The sequence below is a fragment of the Synchiropus splendidus genome, chromosome 1, assembly GCF_027744825.2.
Source record: "Synchiropus splendidus isolate RoL2022-P1 chromosome 1, RoL_Sspl_1.0, whole genome shotgun sequence".
In the NCBI taxonomy this organism is placed as follows: Eukaryota; Metazoa; Chordata; class Actinopteri; order Syngnathiformes; family Callionymidae; genus Synchiropus; species Synchiropus splendidus.
The window spans coordinates 49407642-49428304 of NC_071334.1; the positions used below are offsets into that span (position 1 = coordinate 49407642).

The 20663-nt window shown below is 45.8% G+C and overlaps 5 protein-coding genes and 3 non-coding genes across 14 annotated transcripts in view; 5 read left to right on the forward strand and 3 right to left on the reverse strand.

Annotated features, from left to right (window-relative positions):
• Positions 1-3793, forward strand: part of LOC128755731 (electrogenic sodium bicarbonate cotransporter 1-like) — a 34030-nt gene extending 30237 nt beyond the window's left edge. For 2 of the 6 annotated variants that reach the window (XM_053859691.1, XM_053859724.1), the window contains 7 exons: positions 116-188; positions 592-660; positions 883-1056; positions 1134-1298; positions 1376-1454; positions 1673-1750; positions 2739-3793. In XM_053859691.1, coding sequence (XP_053715666.1) covers positions 116-188; positions 592-660; positions 883-1056; positions 1134-1298; positions 1376-1454; positions 1673-1716 — 604 coding nt within the window. In that variant the 3' untranslated portion in view covers positions 1717-1750; positions 2739-3793. The remainder of the gene's footprint in view (positions 1-115; positions 189-591; positions 661-882; positions 1057-1133; positions 1299-1375; positions 1455-1672; positions 1751-2738) is intronic. The other 4 variants (XM_053859682.1, XM_053859707.1, XM_053859699.1 and 1 more) reach the window with 3 other exon arrangements.
• A 364-nt stretch (positions 3794-4157) lies between these two features.
• On the forward strand, positions 4158-4228 carry trnag-gcc (transfer RNA glycine (anticodon GCC)). Its single transcript has one exon. It is a non-coding gene; the product is annotated as a tRNA-Gly (tRNA).
• Positions 4229-4536: 308 nt separating this feature from the next.
• On the forward strand, positions 4537-4608 carry trnad-guc (transfer RNA aspartic acid (anticodon GUC)). Its single transcript has one exon. It is a non-coding gene; the product is annotated as a tRNA-Asp (tRNA).
• Positions 4609-5606: 998 nt separating this feature from the next.
• On the reverse strand, positions 5607-8181 carry nufip1 (nuclear FMR1 interacting protein 1). The gene is made up of 10 exons (XM_053847962.1): positions 7892-8181; positions 7738-7820; positions 7570-7668; positions 7442-7504; positions 7301-7377; positions 7133-7225; positions 6890-7056; positions 6526-6660; positions 6222-6448; positions 5607-6149 (listed from the first exon to the last, which is right to left on the reverse strand). The coding sequence occupies exons 1-10, from the start codon at positions 8100-8102 to the stop codon at positions 5766-5768; spliced, it is 1539 nt and encodes a 512-aa protein (XP_053703937.1). The 5' UTR covers positions 8103-8181; the 3' UTR covers positions 5607-5765.
• Positions 8182-8715: 534 nt separating this feature from the next.
• Positions 8716-12868, forward strand: nop58 (NOP58 ribonucleoprotein homolog (yeast)). 2 transcript variants are annotated; one of them, XM_053883586.1, is made up of 15 exons: positions 8716-8863; positions 9237-9313; positions 9393-9445; positions 9672-9796; positions 9874-10010; positions 10201-10265; positions 10348-10482; positions 10553-10698; positions 10893-11019; positions 11201-11364; positions 11442-11576; positions 12028-12089; positions 12165-12319; positions 12396-12529; positions 12603-12868. In XM_053883586.1, the coding sequence occupies exons 1-15, from the start codon at positions 8819-8821 to the stop codon at positions 12657-12659; spliced, it is 1617 nt and encodes a 538-aa protein (XP_053739561.1). In that variant the 5' UTR covers positions 8716-8818; the 3' UTR covers positions 12660-12868. The 2 variants fall into 2 exon arrangements, with proteins under 2 accessions (XP_053739561.1, XP_053739568.1); XM_053883593.1 differs by having other exon boundaries at positions 12399-12529.
• Positions 10741-10825, forward strand: LOC128753004 (small nucleolar RNA SNORD11B). Its single transcript, XR_008413755.1, has one exon. It is a non-coding gene; the product is annotated as a small nucleolar RNA SNORD11B (small nucleolar RNA).
• Positions 12869-14299: 1431 nt separating the features above from the next.
• LOC128763693 (tubulin alpha-1A chain-like) lies at positions 14300-16735 on the reverse strand. The gene is made up of 4 exons (XM_053872782.1): positions 16585-16735; positions 15637-15859; positions 15423-15571; positions 14300-15345 (listed from the first exon to the last, which is right to left on the reverse strand). Exons 1-4 carry the CDS (start codon positions 16585-16587, stop codon positions 14365-14367), a joined length of 1356 nt encoding a protein of 451 aa, XP_053728757.1. The 5' UTR covers positions 16588-16735; the 3' UTR covers positions 14300-14364.
• A 686-nt stretch (positions 16736-17421) lies between these two features.
• On the reverse strand, positions 17422-20318 carry LOC128763697 (tubulin alpha-1A chain-like). The gene is made up of 4 exons (XM_053872795.1): positions 19438-20318; positions 18906-19128; positions 18692-18840; positions 17422-18625 (listed from the first exon to the last, which is right to left on the reverse strand). The coding sequence occupies exons 1-4, from the start codon at positions 19438-19440 to the stop codon at positions 17645-17647; spliced, it is 1356 nt and encodes a 451-aa protein (XP_053728770.1). The 5' UTR covers positions 19441-20318; the 3' UTR covers positions 17422-17644.
• Between the last annotated feature and the right edge of the window lie 345 nt (positions 20319-20663).

Below are 20663 nucleotides of genomic sequence, written 5' to 3' on the forward strand. Positions count from 1 at the left end.
CAGGAGGAAATTGGGATAATCCCAGAACAAAAGCTTGAGCTTTCTCTCATCCATGAGCGAGTGAATCACTTCCATCACAGGTTGAGCGTCTGACATGTTTTTCTCCAACCCCCAGAGAACAAAGAGTCACTGGCATCTTCGTGTTCATCCTGACGGGTCTCTCCGTCTTCATGGCACCCATCCTCAAGGTACAATCCCCCAATTATTTTGAGCAAATGTGGATTACTGTCCTTTTCTTTCAGGATAAAACCTGCTCTTAAAGATCCCCAAATCTTCTGTAGCTCTATTAGAGTGATTACTCGCTCTGTGAAAGTAATGCGAGGTGAAATAAGAACCGTCATGCGGAGCTTAACTCCCAAATCGAGATTGTTGCGGTTAGGGCTCCATCTAGTGGACAGACTGAAATGCGCTCCTGTTTTGTTTGTCGCGCTGGTTTTAGGTGAATTTATTTTTCGAATGAATTATTTTTCCGTTTGGATCGGCCAGTATTAGATTTTTTTCTTAATGGTCACTATGAATAACCTGCTTTTGTGTAAGAATATCGATTATTTAAGTGGCTTAATTCTGACTGGGATGTCTTTTCTCTCTCAGTTCATTCCCATGCCAGTCCTCTATGGTGTCTTCCTCTACATGGGTGTGGCATCGCTAAATGGCGTCCAGGTGAGTTGCGGTCAGTTACATTGGCGAGGGATGAACAGAGCTGGTGTCGGGGGGGCGGGGAACAGTTGGATTCAACATCATAGAATGCTGTGCAGTTGGGAGACGTAGCCGCTTGCTGTGGCAGGGAAATATTAGATGTCTTGCAGTTGAGTTGAGTTGTGGTCTACTGGAACATTTCAGTTAAAAATAAAGAAATATAAATTTCTGGTTTCCTTCCTTTAGTTCATGGATCGCCTGCAGCTCCTCCTGATGCCTGCTAAACACCAGCCGGACCTCATCTACCTGCGTCATGTCCCTCAGAGACGCATTCATCTCTTCACCTTCATCCAGGGTCTGTGTCTGGCTCTGCTCTGGATCCTGAAGTCCACGGTGGCGGCCATCATCTTCCCTGTCATGGTGAGCTTAAGGCCATGTCTGCGCTTTGCCAGTTATTTCTTCAGCGCACTGACAGCTAAATGACTCCTCCCCCTCAGATTCTGGCTTTGGTCGCCGTCCGCAAGGCCATGGACTACGTCTTCTCCCAGCACGACCTCAGCTACCTGGACGATGTCATTCCAGAGAAGGACAAGAAGAAGAAGGAGGACGAGAAGAAGAAGAACAAGAAGAAGAAGGGAAGCATCGACAGCGAAGCTGACTTTGTAAGTGGACATTTGAGGTGTCCGGTCTCGTGGTCGTCTGGTAGATCCATTCATGTTGTCCCTCCCTCCTCCCACAGTCCGACTATCCCTACCACGAAAACATTCCCAGTATAAAAATCTCCATGGATATGATGGAGAAGGAGCCCATGTTGGATAGTGAGTACCAGTCGAACCTTCTCACCCCGCTTGCTTCCACGCTAGAACCTTGTAAGCCCTCCAGGGGGCACTCATTGGTCAACAGGGAATAAATCCATCCTGATCGTTCTGAGATGTAGTTTGCACCACAACCAAGATTTGTTTGGCTTTGCTGCTGCGTTTTTGGGTTCCTGTTGCTGTGGAGGAAGTCATGTGACCTGCTGCTTCTGTCTTTGCAGGAGATGAATCAGAGATTCCCCTTAAACCGTATTCGCCGTGCTGAACCGTACCTCAACTCCTCCACTGTGGCTGAGTAAGTGAGTACCATCTCTCCAGTCATTTATTCTCAGCTCGAGTGGTCAGGAAGCTGTGTCAGGTGAAGCAAGTAGGAAGGCCTTTTATGATATTCACTTGATGTCGAAGGTCTCGGGTCGTACTTGTGCCGTGCCGGCCTAACACTCAACTGAGGCGGCATGAGGCCGTCATAATACTAACAATGTACTCACAAATATGACTCCAATGGTTTGGTCAAAGCGGTTGTTGTAGTTGGTCACAAGCAACTCCGACTTGATCATTTGAGTTGTAGCCTAGTAGATATCAGAATAAAATCCAACCTGCACAGTGGCAACAGCCAGACCACCTCACTCTCGTGATGCCGATGTTTCGAGAGCTTGACTGACATTGCACAATGCAATTAAGACTTTGATGTTAAAACATCATGATCTGGAACGGTTACTTTTTGCCGCTGTACAGCTCAACGCAACATTTTGGGCTCAGTCATGCTAGCATGCCTTACATGATGGCGTCGTGATGGCCCGACTTGCACGATCCAGAACAGCACAATATTGACCTTATACTGGGCCAACTCTATGGATTTCTGAGTTGGAGATGTTGAAGCTTGTCTGCCATCACTGGCCCAACTCGCACAAGTCATGCATCCGAGCATTTCTCACAAAGTCCCAACGTTGTTTCTAGTTCAACTCGCTCCGTTCGGTTGCCATAGCAGCTTGTCTTTTTCGGGTCACTGCGACTTGGCCAATTCTGACATCAGAATTGACCATCCCGATGTTGTAGCTTGACTTGTCCGACCCTGATAACCTAGTGGTTGGACTCGTGCATCTTTGAATGACCTGACTGACTCGATTTTTGACTTGATAGCTTAGCTGTGATGTAATGACTCACGCAACAGTGTCTTCAAAAACGGGTGTCTGCTTCAAAGGTGAAGAATCCTGTGCGGTTGAAATGTTCTTGTTGTCCCATGACGTCAGATCCTCTCGTCTAATGGCTTGGTTTGTCTCCCTCCAGTCTGGACCGACGCTCGTACACCAAAGGTTTGCCTCAGATCAAGATCGACCGCGACTCCGAGGAGAACGGCTTCTCCTGGAAGAAGGACTGTGAGACTGACCTGTGAGCGCCGGTCTGGCGTCACAGCCACGCCTCCCCTCCACTACGTTTTTAATGATTCCTGTTGAAGATTTCAATCACAACAGCTGGACTTTTAATTTGTTTTGTTGAAGCAATACTTTTAATGAAGTTGTCGAATCAAAGGGCTCCAAGTCGTCTATGCAGTTTTATAAACAATCTGAAGCAGGTGCGTTTCATTTATCCACCGCCAGAGAATCTCTGTACATTTTCTTTTCAACAAAAATCGCAAAACGACTTAGTCTGGTTTTAATGTAATTTATCATATTTATCTCATTATTTTCTTATGTATCTTGAAAACCTTTTATCGTACTCCATTTTCTATATTTATTTAAATTGTTTCCTTCTTTCAATCCACTTGTTTATTCCTCTTCGTCCACAGGCCACCTGTGATCTCTTTAGCTAGCTCTACCTCTGACTCTAGGTGCCAGGCGTGTCACATCTTTTGTGCAATGACTTGATCAAACCGTGGTTCATTTTTTTTGTCTGGCGCCACAGAAGACCATTCTGGAGCTGTTATTTTTTTGTCTGTCTTATTTGCAGTGCTTTAATCCATCAGTCACACTTCTGTTTTCTTTGAAATCAAAAGCAGTTTTATCTACTCCTAGTGGAAATGTGATTCAACCAATCACCAATATTTATTTTGCCGTTAAGGCAAATCGAACCGTGATCTCTGAGTTGTGAATGTTCTCAGGCTTTGGAACCGTCATTGAGAGACTCGATCCTGTTTGTTCTGACTGACCATGATCTGATGAGAGCTGGCATTAATGTGAAGCACAAACATGTCTTCCTGTGTGTCATGTGATCTGTTCTGACTCCTGTCTATTTTTGATGTTCTTATTTTATACAAGCACCTTAAGTGCTAAATCATCGGTGGGTTGTTGAGAAATGAGTTTTTTTTTAATGGAGTTTTCTTTGATGACAATAAAATGGCTTAAAATCGACTGCAGGTGTTTTACTGCCTCAGCTACGTGTGGTCTCGCTGGCGTCATATCGAGGCCAGCGCTGGCTCTGACAAACGTTTGATCCAAAGTAGTCGAGTCTTTTTGAGACCCTGGCACTGACTGTGGTGGCTGGTCAGTAGAGGGCGCTGGGTCTCTGCCCCGCACCATAGGACCTGCATATCGTGCAGTCGGATTTATGGAGGAACGTTTTCGAAGAACCATTACTTCTGTACTGGGGACATCTTTTGGCGCTTGCAAATCAAGTTAGTGTTAGTCCTGGCGTTTATTGGTTACTGTTGAGCTTTGGTGACCGAAAGTAAGCAAATGTATCTGTAATGACTTCCCGCGACAACGTGTCGCATTGGTGGTTCAGTGGTAGAATTCTCGCCTGCCACGCGGGAGGCCCGGGTTCGATTCCCGGCCAATGCACAGCTTTTTATGCTGGATTCAACGTTATCAGGAAGCTGACTAGTTGCAACAATGATACAGGACTTAATTATACAATTTAAATTGACTACTATATTCTATTTGAACCGGTGGGTTGTCGAGTTACAAACTGAGCGCGACTGTGAAGTCGTTTCCAGCTCCGACTTACCACTTCCTCGGAGTAACCTTCATTCATGACGTAGCGCGCTTCACGGAGAACGATATTTAAACAATAACCTCACAAAACGTTAACGTATACCTCTTGAGTTAAGAGTTAAAGCCGCTTCCGGATTGCTTGTCAACAGAACTACTCCTCGTTAGTATAGTGGTAAGTATCCCCGCCTGTCACGCGGGAGACCGGGGTTCGATTCCCCGACGGGGAGGTTCACTTTTTTTTCCTTGTCATCATCGTTTGATAATTTAACTCTGTCGTGTTGCTCCCATAAAGACGCTGGCGGCGTGAACGTACCTTCAAAACAAACTACTCGAGGTACATTTCAATGCAAGTTGCATAATATACACATTAAATAAACACATTACACATAAACATACTATTCTGAAATCCTACCAACAAAAGACAATTCAATTGTTTTCATACGGCAAAAGTCTTTACAATTTTTATCAGGAATAACTGACATGTATATAATCGGCCTCACGCTCGGAAAACTTTTCAAGTGTTTTCAATCCAGAAAGTAAACAAAGTCACGTAGGCTCACCCTCCTGAATCCGTTTCGTATGTTGCTTAAAACATTACAGGCATGGAAGGTAACGTGGCCTGACAACTGAAGGAAAGATGGACGGGCAACACATACTGTCCTGTATTTGATTTGGTTCCCCTTCACAGCATTCTCATGCTACTCACAGAACCGGAGTTACGCAAGTTACCTGTACAGTAGTTCTCCATGACAAGGGGTCATCACATGAAGATCACATGATCCCGTCCAGGCATGGCGAGAAATCCCCACCTCATAGTAATTCGAGCCTCAAGTCGTTGCCTCGGTTAAATAGAGTATTTTGTATTTCATATTTTATTTACTTATTTTATATTTTTAAGTTACTAACAAAATTCCCCTCTGGATTATTAAGGCTTTTCTGATTCTGATTGACACATCAATTTTGCATCAGCGTATACATCATCCTGAGGTCCAGACTCTTATTAGCACAGTGAAGGTTTTCGTGTCTCGACCCAAGTATTACAGTACATCAGTGTAGCCCAGGGTCGCCAATGACCAGAGAAACAGACTGTTCTCCCTGTTTTCCCTTGATGTTAGCAGTGAACATTGATGCCATAAACCACACAGGTGAAATACTTGACAGAATAGGGTCATGAATGCAGCCATTGCACTGCAATAATGTCCACAACTTGCTGTTACTGACAAAACCATTTATTTCAGAAGACAAGAAACACTATCTCCTCTGTACACTGATTGTGAGAAACAATATCAACATCCAAAATACATGATTAGAAGAAAATAAAAATATCAGCCTCATCTTCTGAATGTTATGTGAACTAAGAATTGCCATAATATATCACCACCCCTCATGTCACCAAATGGCTCTCCCATATTTCATCGTCATACGTAGCCGCTGTGGGCCCTGTTTCTTCTGAGCTCCATCTCAACTCGTCGGCTGCGTGGTCCGTGGACGGGCACGTGCGCTCACTCAGGTCCAGACTGTTCTCTGAGAGGTATGGGCCCACCATGGTAGCAAGCGCTTCGGGAATGACAGGAGAGCACTGCGGTAACAACACATCACTTGGCACGTCACGCCTCTGCCTGGTCCCTTCCCTCGGAGGATCAGAGCAACCCCGGGTTGCCTCTCCACTCTGGGCTCCATTCTCATGCCTGAAGAAGTTGTTTTGCACCACAAATCGCACACATTGAAGAAGGACGTTCCTCTCGTGCCGGATGTCTGAGGCAAGCAACTAAAAGAGAGAAAAAAGTGTCATGACTGACTCTCTCAAATTCATTCCATTGAAAACTCGGTTCTGCGTTACCATCTCAAGCAGCGTGGGGCGACGCTGCTGTGGCGTAGCTTGGTGTCCTCCTCTTCCTCTCATCCCACCCCTCCCTCCTCTGCCTCGCCCCCCTCTCCTGTTTGCATGAGGTGACTGAAGCTTTGAGCCAGTGTGTGACCCATCATCACATGGAACCTTTGGCGCAGACATGCTCAGTATTTCCAAGTTTTCCTGCACAGCCTCCTGTGCCCTGAGAAGAGGGGAAGCTAAACAGCAAAGTACCAAGTTACAGATTTATTTCACAATAAAAGAAAAGACTGGTGAAAAAGGTAAAAGTTCCCACCTCCAGGCTCTTCATCACTCTCGCTGGCAGAACCATAACTGGCAACCAGGCACGCAAGTGCTGAGCTCATCTGTTTCGGAGGCACTGTGACTGAAGACGACCTACTCTCAGCAGCAGCCTCATCTTTGTCTGATTCTATAGGAAACAGTCATATTTTCAGAGGAAAATATTACAAATAAATTTAAATCATTGTATCCAATATGGTCTACTTATATTAGCAAACAAAATCTGATTTAACCCCGATGAAAACTTGCATTGCATTGCTACTGACCACTATCATACTTAAGTAAGAACAATGTCTTCCTGAAACACTGACACCAGAATTATTTGCTCCGTCTTTTCAGGATCTTGCCTCTTGACTAACCGTGTTCATTGCTGACCAGCGCTCCTAATGGATCGCCATCTGAGCGGGGTGTGGTGAGCTGGGGGGGTCTCTCTGCCGTGCTGCAGTGTGATGCTCCTGGATACTGCCTCCCTCTTTTGCCTCGGCCATGCATCCATCGCTGTCCTCGCCCCCTGCCCCTCATGCGCCTGTGCACAGGTCAGATCGTGACCATGAAGGAAAACTCTACCGCCAACAAGTGTTAGTGATGAAGAAGACGGATACCCAAACTGGGCCGTTTCCAGTACTGCTCCCGTCACTTCCCGCTCCTCCATCACCTTCATTTTTTTCTCAATGTTCTGCAGGGTGGGATAGTTCCTTCAAGGACAGAAACACACCAGTAAAAAAAAAAAAACACTTTTCACCTCTCAGATGTTTCTGACACACACCAACCTTCGCCTTTCCTCCCGCCACTTGGCAATCTCCTCTGGTGTGTCCAGTTTAATTCTCTTTTTTCCAGGCGCATGGTTCTACAGCACGGAACGTGAAATAATTAATAAAGAAATAAAAAGCTAAAAAAAAAAACATGCTTACGTTTTTCCAATGGATGCTGACTATTTTTTCGTGCGCTGTAAAACTGCAGTCAGGGACGGAGCACTGAGAGAATTTGAAAAACAAATCAAGTTTACATCTCAAAAGGACTGCAGTCTAAGAGCGTTTACCTGAACGTGTTGTGCCATGTGTTCGCCATACTTCTCGTTATTTTTGAATCCACGGTCACAGGTATCGCAGAAAAACAAATATTCAGGTTCTTTCTTGTTCTATAATCACAATAAACGTAGGATGAGACCCACAATGCACACAATGTAGATCTTGACGTGACGACTCACCGTTTTCCCGTGGTTTCCTGAGGGGTTGTAATGTTGCCATCCACCTCTGTGTCCAGCTTGATGCCATCCATGACCTGTCTGAGCTACAGGGCAACAGTGTAAGCGCACACCACGACTAACATCGGTGAATCAGGTGTAATAAAAAAAAGAATACCGTTGTGGTGACCGTGCGTGTAGTAGTTGTAAGAAGTTGCAACTGGACTCTGGTGCCAGGGCGGTTGGGCGCACGAGCCCCGGCTCGGTTCCGTGGGCGACTCGGTCCAACTCCACATGCTCGCGTGGAAGCTGCTGCGAGACGGCAGCGTGAATGAGTTCGTCGGGGGACGGTCGAAGTCCGGAGAAGGATAGTGCGCCGGTTCAGACATGATTTCTCAGAACAGCAGCAGCTCGACAGCCAGTATATTTAGTTATTGCGACATGTAGGCTTTCTCACATGTGCTCGCCTTGTTTTTCCGGTGTTTTGACGTCACTTCCTGTAGACCCGGTTAAATGAGCCAAACACAAAATAGACGAAATGAAAAAAGCAACTTTTCGAGTGAAATAAGGTTAGCAATTAAAAAAACATGGGGTAAAAAAAAGATATAAATATACGTATATAAAAAGTACTTGATATATGAAGAGCGCTTGATTCGGGTTGCCAGATTGGGAAAATGCAGTCAAATCCCGATGCATAAAGCTGTGCATCAGAATATCAACGTTTAACAGATGGGATTTTATTTTATATTATCAAACTGTTCAAATTGAAGTTGAGCCCTATTGTCAAGCAGAGCTGCAGTACTCAATGAAACGGTATTTCCCTAAATATCTGAATTAAAAGAGAATATCCCTGATACACGTGTGTCATGCTTGAATTATTATACTTTCTGGTTTTTAGTTCGATGTTGCTAGATTAGTTACAAGCTCTCATGATACGGTTCACTCACGTTTTGTGGGCTGCTTGGCAAACCTGGCAACCCAGCATCTTAACGCCGCCCTCAGAAGCCACATGTTCGATTCAGAGACATCGTGGTGGAAGAGCGTCTGATGTTCCGGTGGTAGCATCGTCTTGTTGTGCAGGAGCTCAGTCGCCACCGCTGCCAAAATGCTCGTCCTATTTGAAACCGCGGCTGGTTATGCTATATTTAAAGTAAGTCATAAAGTCCCTGTTGTTGTGTATTGTTTCCACGTTGCGTGTTGCTATAGCTTGTTAGCCACCGAGCTAGCTTTCACAGAAGTCTTTGACGTGTGGGTTTGTTTAAAAAAAACTACTGAATGTTCATGTAGTCATCCCAGTAAAGTGTCTCGGAATTAGACGCAGCTCTCTGGACTGTTGAAAAAGCAATGCTAAGTTAGCCGCCTCGCCTTCGGGCCTTGCAACCACGTGTGCCGGCCTCGTTTTTTTTTCTTTACCTCGAGGAACGTTTCCTTCGTCCTAATAAGTGGTGGCGTTCTGTCCGAGTTGCCGTCACCACTCTGACATTTCTCCACGGCGTTTATCAATGTATTCATGTGTCTTTCAGGTTTTAGATGAGTCAAAGCTGGAGCAAGTGGACAGCCTGTTTAAGGAGTTTGAAACTCCCGAGAAGGCCAATAAAATGTGAGTTTTAGATATTGATTTCAAATTGAATGATCATTTGGTGAGTTGATCTCAACCCGGAAATGTTTGTGCTTGACAGTTTGAAGCTTAAGCACTTTGAGAAGTTTCAAGACACAACAGAGGCTCTGGCAGGTAACATGTGAATAACATTCTCCTCTAAATGTGTGTGCGCGGGGGTCGATGATGTATTTCTGTGTCTGATTCACAATGAGGCATTTAGCAGAAATCGTCACTACCACTGAGACCTAAAGTTTCACTGTATTACATGCTGTCATGCGGAGCCTTCATCATTTGTGCTCTAGCACCATCCCACTATGAACGTTTGGGTCCACCAATGACGGTCATCTTCTCCCGGCAGCTGCCACTGCACTTGTCGAGGGCAAAATTGGGAAGAGTTTAAAGAAGGTGCTGAAGAAGATTGTCGCCAAGGAAGCTCACGAGCAGCTCGCTGTCAGCGATGCCAAACTTGGCGGTGTGATTAAAGTATGAACCCTTCCACACGTGAAATTCGAGTTAAGAGTTACAATAATCTAATATCAATGTTTTTGTTTTTTTTTAAGGACAAGCTGGAGTTGAGCTGTGTTCACAGCCCGGCTGTTGCTGAGCTGATGCGATGCATCCGAAGCCAGATGGAAGGACTGATCACTGGACTTCCTCCCAGGGAGATCAGTGCCATGTCCCTGGGTTTGGCCCACAGGTTTGTTGCGCTATATTTTCAATTCATAATGCTTGAGTTGCCAATGATTACACTTGTGGTGTCTGAAATCCTCCTGTAGAGTTTAACCAACATCGTCACTACCACTGAGGCTGCAGTTGTTGTTCCTCTTGCAGTGTCCGGTTAATCCCACTAGGTGACGCTAACATGTTGCCTTCTTCCCCACCTGCAGTCTCTCTCGGTACAAGCTGAAGTTCAGCCCTGACAAAGTGGACACGATGATTGTTCAAGCCATCTGTAAGCTATTCATATCTTTAATGTCATTCTTGTTAAAAAAAAATCATATGATGCCACTTAGAATTGTGTATTTATTTTGCAGCTCTTCTGGATGACCTGGACAAGGAGCTGAACAACTACATCATGCGCTGCAGGGAGTGGTACGGCTGGCACTTTCCAGAACTTGGAAAAATCGTCACAGACAACCTGGCTTACTGCAAAACAGTTAGGAAAATAGGTGACCTTTTTGTCTGTTGCTTCCACCTCAGTGTTGTGGCTGCGACTAATTGGGGCTGTATGACCTGCAGGTGATAGAACAAACGTGGCCGGGTCTGACCTGTCAGAGTTTCTACCTGAGGAAATCGAAGCCGAGGTGAAACTGGCTGCAGAGATCTCCATGGGGACTGAAGTGTCGGAGCAGGACATTGGCAACATCAGACACCTTTGTGATCAGGTTGGTTTCCTTGGCTTGGTGCAGACTCTTGGTGAAGCAGACGCGCTGTGGTGATGACACTGACTGGTCGTCATTAGCCTGAAATGATCCGTGTAGGTTTTCAGTCACTACCTCTTCTGAACAGCTCCGCTCGGCAAACCAACGCAATGATGGTGGTCTTCATCAGCTCAAGTGAGACTTGCTCTTCTACGCAGGTGATTGAAATCTCTGAGTACCGCGCTCAGCTGTACGACTACCTGAAGAACCGCATGATGGCGATTGCGCCCAATTTGACGGTGATGGTGGGTGAGCTGGTTGGCGCCCGTCTCATCTCGCATGCAGGTAAGTCAGAGTAGAGTGAAATGGAGAAGTAAAGAGTTGAGCGTTGATGATCACGACACTTGTGTCGCTATCCTGAGAAACTGATGTTTTCAAGTCACTACCTCATCTGAGCCTCAGTCATTCACACGAGGAGAGTGCGAGCAGACGCGGACGCCGCTGACCTCTCTGTTTGTGCGCCCAGGCTCCCTTTTGAACCTGGCCAAGCATCCAGCCTCTACGGTCCAGATCCTTGGAGCAGAGAAGGCTCTGTTCAGAGCCCTGAAGACCCGTAAAGACACGCCCAAGTATGGCCTTATCTACCACGCTTCTTTGGTCGGCCAGACCACCGCCAAGAACAAGGGCAAGGTGAGGTCGCTGGTGTCGGGAAAACTTACTAGCTCGTCTGCAGTGTATTCAAGTGTTGCACGTCTCAACACCCGTAGATATCCAGGATGTTGGCAGCTAAAGCTGCACTGGCTATTCGCTATGATGCACTGGGGGAGGACACCAATGCGGAAATGGGAGCTGAAAACCGAGCCAAGCTGGAAGCCAGGCTTCGGCAGCTGGAGGAGCGAGGAGTAAGTTTTAGATCAGTTCTTCTTTTGCTAAATAAGTTTTGTTCAGGGCTGCAGCCATCAGTCGAATGGATTTTTTTTTTTTTTTTTTAAATAAGATGATATTTATACATGATGAGAAATGTTACGCTTTAAACGTTTACATCCCAATGACAAAGCAGGCATTTCTGCTTTTCACTTTGCCTTTTTATTGTCTATTTGATTTGACTTTACTGCGATTAATGTTATTGTTATTTAGTAGGTTCGTATAATTAATCTTTAAAAAAAAATGAGAAGGAAAGGCTGCAAAATTTGATATCAGCCTGTTGGGCTTTCAAAACAATTGGTATCGGCCATAAAAAAAACACGGTGCAACCCGAGTTTTGTTTAATGTCCAAGGTAACTGCTTACTAGCATTGCGAGTGTCAGTCGCTTTACAGTTCGGCATGGTCTAACTGCCATCTTGCTTTTCCAGATTAGAAGAATCAGTGGAACAGGCAAAGCCATGGCGAAAGCTGACGTGTACCAACACAAGAGGTCAGTCCGTCTTTCCAAGTTTGTTGTGCCTGAGGATGATGCTGCATGCTAACGGTATCCACGCACGTCCACCAGCGAAGTGAAAATCTATGATCCATCCGGGGATTCTACCATCCCCTCCACCTCAAAGAAGAGGAAGTTTGAAGAGGTGGAGGAGGGAGATGCCGAAGTGCCTGTCACACCCAAGGTCAAGTCCAAGAAAGCCAAAAAAGAAGTTGTAGCTGTTGAAGGTAAGATCGGTTTGTGTTCTACATTCAGCAAGCAGTGCTGTGTTGGTTGGTGCTTCAGGTGTTTGTTGTCCTGCAGAAGAAGAAGAAGAAGAAGCAGCAGCTGAAGTGGCAGAAGAGACTCCCAAGAAAAAGAAAAAGAAGAAGAAGGTCAAGGCAGAAGAGGAGGAGGTGGAGATGAAGGAGGAGGAAGAGGTAGAAGTTGCAGCAGAGGTGAGTTTCCCTGAATGGTAATTTGAATGTCTGCTCTGCAGATGCAGCTGACAGTTTGATCTCCTTTTTTCAGCCCACAGAGAAGAAAAAGAAGAAAAAAAAGAAGGCGAAAGAAGAGGCCGATGAGTGAAGAGTGGCCGTGTATATATTTTTAATTTTTGACTGTATTATACGAAAACAAGGACATGTTTTATAACTGGGCTGGATGCTGCATATATACTGTTCTCAGATTAATTTTCTTTCAGATGTCTTAGTTTTCTGTTGTCACTATTGTACTACTATCGGGACATGAGACTGTCTGACTGTGAGGATCTCCAGTGAAATAAACATTTTCTTTTATAGCTTGGTTTGGTCTTTGAAAGTTCTGTCAAAAGATTTTGTTTTGTGGCATTTACAAAACTATTGACATGATTTTTAGTTCATGAGTGAATCTGTTTTTATGATAAAAAAAAAAGATGCATATCTTCATCTGTTGCAAGTGACTGTTCTTGAGTCTCATGAAGGGCTGGAGGCAGCTGGTTGATTCCTCAACAGAACCATGGGTGTTTTCCTCTCCACCAGGGTGGCAACATGTGTGGGATGCATTTGTCTCAGTCCCACAATGAAGGTCAAACACAACCCATATGGTGGCATTATGATCCATGATATTTTGTTTTTGCCATCCAGGTCATGTAAACAAGGACTCAAAGCAGCTTTTGAGGATGGCACAAGATTAAGGTCGTGTTGGTAATTTAGTGTAATCTGGTGACAAAGAGCGGCCTAGTAGCCCCAAAAAAAACCCTCACTGTCCCAAATGTTTTTCGTGTTCCATGGCAGATGCCTTAAGAAGTATTTTAGTCTGGGAAGGTTGTGGGGGAGTTCCTAAAATTCACTTCTAAGTCTTCATGCAAAATTGAGATGGGTTTACTGGTATATTTTAATGAGCTTTTGCGCGCGCGCCGAGCTCACAGCGCAATCCCCGCGTCGGTGCGCGTACCACGTGACTGTGTCGACTCGGCAAAAACGCGCCGAACTGTGTTTATAAGGAAGCGCTTCTGTCAACAGGATGCAACTGTTGAAACAATCTGATCTCACGGTTCCTCGTGAATGTCTGTGTGGATCTAGAGTGCAACTCCAAGGAAAACGCAAGATGTCTGCCGTGTGGGACCATTTTGATCTCCTGTCGGAGAATCATGTAATTGTTTCAACCTTTACCCAGTTTGTCACAGATTTTTTCCATTCTAATTGAAATTAATTTCAAGATATAATTTAATCTAGAAAAATTTAAATCATTGGAAAATCTTTTTTTTAATAAAGACCACAAGCATCCTCACATTATGATGCATGTTCCCATTATTTAGACATGAAATAAAGATATGGAATAATAATGAACGCAGACTTAACTACAGTTGGTCATCAAGTCAGTTTAGTCAAGTAGGTTGCCTGCAGGGATTTTTAATGTCCAGCAGGTGTCAGCACAATGATGCCTCATTCACCTTTACATATGATTTTTGAAAGAACTTGTTTGATGAAGAGAAACATGAAACACTGGGGGAAAACCTGAGGCTTTCATCTGAATCATTGCCATTTTTTTAAATGTTCCTAAATAGAATTCAGGACTGGAGCCATTTAAGTCAAGATAAACTACATTCAATGAAAACTAACATTCAGCACCAGTTGGTAGTATTTTCAAACATGACACTAAATAGGTGGATAATATGCAGATGGCCATGTCAGAAAAGACATTTCTTTCCACCACCATTTGCTGATTTGCAGTTCCATTATTAAACAATACAAATTCAAAGTGAAACAAGTCACGCATCAAACTGTTTTATTGTCAACACAGCCAAACATGTCTAATACTCCTCCCCCTCTTCCTCTCCATCGTCTCCGATGCTGTCGGTGCCAACCTCTTCATAGTCCTTCTCCAGGGCGGCCATGTCCTCACGGGCCTCAGAGAACTCCCCCTCCTCCATTCCCTCACCAACGTACCAGTGGACGAAGGCCCTCTTGGCGTACATCAGGTCGAACTTGTGGTCCAGGCGAGCCCAGGCCTCGGCGATGGCAGTGGTGTTGCTCAGCATGCACACTGCCCTCTGCACCTTGGCCAGGTCTCCTCCTGGAACCACAGTCGGAGGCTGGTAGTTGATGCCCACCTTGAACCCAGTCGGGCACCAGTCCACAAACTGGATGGTGCGCTTGGTTTTGATGGTTGCGATGGCGGAGTTTACATCTTTGGGCACCACATCGCCACGGTACAGGAGGCAACAAGCCATGTACTTGCCGTGACGCGGGTCACATTTGACCATCTGATTGGCCGGTTCAAAGCAGGCGTTGGTAATATCAGCCACCGACAGCTGCTCATGATAGGCCTTCTCTGCGGAGATCACGGGGGCATAGGTGGCCAGGGGGAAGTGGATTCGAGGGTAGGGCACCAAGTTGGTCTGGAACTCTGTCAGGTCAACATTTAAGGCTCCATCAAATCTCAGAGAGGCCGTGATGGAGGACACGATCTGGCCGATCAGCCTGTTGAGGTTGGTGTAGGTGGGACGCTCAATGTCCAGGTTTCTGCGGCAGATGTCGTAGATGGCCTCATTGTCCACCATGAAGGCACAGTCAGAGTGCTCCAGGGTGGTGTGGGTGGTGAGGATGGAGTTGTAGGGCTCCACCACAGCAGTGGACACCTGAGGTGCGGGGTACACGGCAAACTCCAGCTTTGACTTCTTCCCATAGTCAACCGAGAGACGCTCCATCAGCAGAGAGGTGAACCCGGAACCGGTTCCTCCTCCGAAGGAGTGGAAGATAAGAAACCCTTGGAGGCCAGTGCACTGGTCAGCCTGGGGGGTGCGCCAGAGTTAACACCAAGGGATCAACATTGAAGCACAGCAACTTCCAGAACACATGATGGACGCACCAGTTTACGAGTCCTGTCCAGAACCAGGTCGATGATCTCCTTGCCCACAGTGTAGTGACCACGAGCGTAGTTGTTGGCAGCATCCTCCTTGCCAGTGATCAGCTGCTCAGGGTGGAAGAGCTGGCGGTAAGTCCCTGTACGGACCTCGTCTTCGGGGAGAAAGAAAAGGCTCAATCACAACTGACTTAAATAGAAAAATACCAAGTGTATTTACCGATAACAGTGGGCTCCAGGTCCACAAACACCGCCCTGGGGACGTGCTTCCCTGCACCCGTCTCACTGAAGAAGGTGTTGAAGGAGTCGTCGCCACCTCCGATGGTCTTGTCACTGGGCATCTGACCGTCTGGCTGGATGCCGTGCTCCAGACAGTACAGCTCCCAACATGCGTTACCCATCTGGGCGCCGGCTTGGCCCACATGCATTGAAATACACTCACGCTGCAAAGACAAGGCACACACACGGTCCATCAACAGAGACCAAAAAGGTTTCATGGACACAGCACAGTATCATAAGCATCGATGACAGGTTTATTTCAACTGTCTTCAGTCGACACAACTTTGATCAAATCAAAGTTTAAACCATCCAGCAGCATTTCTAAAGGGGCTATGCAGAAGTAGCAAAATATGGTTAAATAGGAGACGCTGCTCGGCCAGTGAGCGCCATGGTAGCGGTTGATTTAGGCGGGAAGAACGTGCTACTAACGGATAAGGCAACCTCCTCTCGGCCCCCACTTTTGTGCTACATTCACGGACAGGGCGTAGTCACTGATCCCACCCACTCAAAGACAAAGAACAGTACAAATGTCAACTCGACACATGAGGCAGGAGGAACAGTTAAAAGAAATAAACTTTTTTTAATTGTCGAGAAAGTTACTTCTAACTTTTCAGGGACAGTTTTCCCTCAGTTCCAAAAGCGACACTCTGTTGCACACGTCACGCGCCAAACGGACGTGGAGCAAACCACGCGGTATTTTCCAGTGGAAACCATTATAACTCAAAATGTTACGTTTCACAAACATATGAAACGACGAAACGTGGTCACAAAAAAATTAACGATGGCACTTAAAAAAACTGACACGTGGTGAGAAGCGCAACAAATATACGTGGACATTTCGGTCGGGACAAACATTGGAAGGTTGACATGCAAACATCACAACACTCACCATTTTGAAAAGTCTTTTTCCTGCGCACCGATGCTCAAGAGTCGGATGAGGAATGAAGAATAGAAAAGTGCGGCTGGTCGGGATGTATTTATACTGTGGAAGAGGCGGGGCCAGGAGACTTTTGAATCTCACACTTCTTCGGCGGATTTGCTGCAGCTCACCCTCAATACTGCCCTCAGTCGTTAAAGGGTGTCATTGCACCCATGACGAAGCAGTTTTTTTTTAAATATGACCGCGAGGACCGGCTCGCGTGCTCCCCACGACCCGGAAGTGGACTAGGAGCTGGTCACCAGGCCATGTAAGTATGTTTGTAGTCGCTTATGTTGATTCTTCAAGTGACAGTGATGCAAGTAAAATTCTTCTGTTAATGTGTGGATGCTGACTGTAGGTGCAACGGCATGACGCTTTATGTAGTCAAATCATACTTGCAGCTATGACGTGCACGTTGTTCACTTAGTGTTGTCAGGATTGATGTCTACTGTTGAATTATGCTTGAAGTGTTGTGCACCATAACAGACTTTTAAATAGGTTTCCATGTAAACTTACATTACTACAAATACAACGCATATAAATAATGCCACAAATATCAACAAGAAGGAATTAAGAAGTAGAAGAAGAAGAGATGGAAATGAGCTCAATGACTGTAACAAATTAAGGTGTGTTTTCCCATCGAATATAGACTGAAGGTGAAATGTGGGAAATGGAAATTAAACACAGAGAATTCATTTATTCTATTATTCAAGAGAAGAATAGAACTCACTAATATTACATACATACATACATGTGCGTTGTCCTCAAATTGATTATTAATGGGATAAACTCCAGAAGGGCAATAAATCAATCAAAAAAGGCTTTATTAAATACACAATTGTGATGAGGTTAAACAGGCGATTAATGCCGTTGATTCCAGTTTTATAAACCAGGAAGCTACAGTAGCTCAATGACTAGATTAGATTAGATTAAATTCATTTGTTGTCAACTGTCCAAAAGATTTTTTCTCAGAATTATTTTTTTTTAATCAGCCCAGTGATGGGGTTTAAAAGGATTTTTTTTTCAAATTTTAATACTCCTCCCCCTCCTCCTCTCCATCGTCTCCGATGCTGTCGGTGCCAACCTCTTCATAGTCCTTCTCCAGGGCGGCCATGTCCTCACGGGCCTCAGAGAACTCCCCCTCCTCCATTCCCTCACCAACATACCAGTGGACGAAGGCCCTCTTGGCGTACATGAGGTCGAACTTGTGGTCCAGGCGAGCCCAGGCCTCGGCGATGGCAGTGGTGTTGCTCAGCATGCACACTGCCCTCTGCACCTTGGCCAGGTCTCCTCCTGGAACCACAGTCGGAGGCTGGTAGTTGATGCCCACCTTGAACCCAGTCGGGCACCAGTCCACAAACTGGATGGTGCGCTTGGTTTTGATGGTTGCAATGGCGGAGTTTACATCTTTGGGCACCACATCGCCACGGAATAACAAGCAACAAGCCATGTACTTGCCGTGACGTGGGTCACATTTGACCATCTGATTGGCCGGTTCAAAGCAGGCATTGGTAATTTCGGCCACCGACAGCTGCTCATGATAGGCCTTCTCTGCTGAGATCACGGGGGCATAGGTGGCCAGGGGGAAGTGGATTCGAGGGTAGGGCACCAAGTTGGTCTGGAACTCTGTCAGGTCAACATTTAAGGCTCCGTCAAATCTCAGAGAGGCCGTGATGGAGGACACGATCTGGCCGATCAGCCTGTTGAGGTTGGTGTAGGTGGGACGCTCAATGTCCAGGTTTCTGCGGCAGATGTCGTAGATGGCCTCATTGTCCACCATGAAGGCACAGTCAGAGTGCTCCAGGGTGGTGTGGGTGGTGAGGATGGAGTTGTAGGGCTCCACCACAGCAGTGGACACCTGAGGTGCCGGATAAATGGCAAATTCAAGTTTGGACTTCTTCCCATAGTCGACAGAGAGACGCTCCATCAGCAGGGAGGTGAAGCCAGATCCGGTTCCTCCTCCGAAGGAGTGGAAGATTAGAAACCCTTGGAGGCCAGTGCACTGGTCAGCCTGAAATAAAGATGTGGTTTTTTTTAAGTGTCAGTGTATCGATAACATTTGCCTTGTAAAACTTACCAGTTTACGGATCCTGTCAAGAACCAGGTCAATGATCTCCTTGCCAATCGTGTAGTGACCACGAGCGTAGTTGTTGGCAGCATCCTCCTTGCCAGTGATCAGCTGCTCAGGGTGGAAGAGCTGGCGGTAAGTCCCTGTACGGACCTCGTCTTCGGGGAGAAAGAAAAGGCTCAATCACAACTGACTTAAATAGAAAAATAACAAGTGTATATACCGATAACAGTGGGCTCCAGGTCCACAAACACCGCCCTGGGGACGTGCTTCCCTGCACCCGTCTCACTGAAGAAGGTGTTGAAGGAGTCGTCGCCACCTCCGATGGTCTTGTCACTGGGCATCTGACCGTCTGGCTGGATGCCGTGCTCCAGGCAGTACAGCTCCCAGCATGCATTGCCAATCTGAGCTCCAGCTTGGCCCACATGGATAGAGATACACTCACGCTGTGGGGGTTAAGAGGTCAGACGACACAAGCTACTCAGATGGAAATCTACTTCATGAGTCTAGATGTTCTTCTGTTATGTCAGGTTACTTCTTCAGATTCAGTAGTTGTTTTTAGAGCAATTAAAGACAGTATCAATAATGACATTCAAAAAAATGTTTCACCATGATCTACTCTCGTTGGTAAGATCTGAACTGTAAATTAATTTATAAGTAGCTTATTAACTGCCCCTATGCCATGGTAATAGATGAAAAGGTCTATTATTTATCTGTTCCTTTCCAGAAATACGGCCGGAAAAAGTGTTTCTCACCATGTTTCCGTTGCTTAGAAAAGTCCTTTGTTCACCTGAGATGAGATGGCTGGGACTGTTTGCCAGGTACAGGAGCAGCAGGCTGTTATATATTGCAATGTTGCCTGGCAACAGTCTGGCATGTTGTGGTAACTGGAGAAGCGGGAGAAGAAAACACAGGCTCCTCTTTGAAAGACGAGGAGGAAGATAAAGAGGAGGATAACTAACAAAACCGCTCCTGCATTGGCTTGTACGGGTGTTGGGAACTCTGAGCAGTAACCACTACCCAGCTGGGAAACATGATACACGACTGTCCCATTGTTCTTCTGTTTGGGATACGGCAAAAACGTTTGGTTCAAGTTCTGTTATGATATTGTTTGCAGTGACTTTGTGAGCTGAAGTTTGGATAATACAACTGCATGGTTTCACAACATTTTCTGTCATGCTAGAAAATCAAGATGGCCCCTGGTGCACTGGCCTATATCTAGCTACACTCAGGTTTCTGACAAGCATGTTCTCACTTCCAACCTCAGCTGACCATCTTATCTACTTGTATATTTTCCCTGCAGGTCGATGATGCGTCTGAATCTGCACAAAACAGTTGTGTGATCTCAGCCTTGTGTACACTGCGGTTTCATCAACATCCCAGAGCTCTTTAGATTGCTAGTGCTCCACCGCACAAGGTTCACAATGGATGCCACATCAGAAGGCAGGCTCTTTGTTGCCATGGTCTATGAGCAGGTTCTCCCATGAAAGACCAGGATCAGGGCGGGTGCCCTCCACTCTCAGTGGTCAGCAATGGGGCAGGCCACGCAGCGGCCATTTGAAGCATACACAGTGTGTTTGATGTGCATGAATGAGTGAATGAGTGGGTGACTGACTCGACAGATGATGGCTGGGCGGGTGCAAGCAAGCGTTACGGTTGAGCGAACCACATGGGTGCTGAAATGTGATAGAGTACCATTAAAAGGCTGAGCATGCATTCAAGCTCCTAAACCAAGGTCTTTTGTGAAGCCAGGACCATGTTGAGTTCTCCAACCCATATATATATATATATATATATATATATATATATATAAATAAAACAAAAGTTTCACTGCACTAAAAAGACAAATTTAACAAAACTGTTATAACTGACATTCAAAAAATGCATGCTGACATAGTGGTTTCGGTTTTATGGTATCGGTAGCCATCCATCCAAACGGAACCCTTCAACAGTCAAGCCGCGGTGTGAAAGAAATATAAAT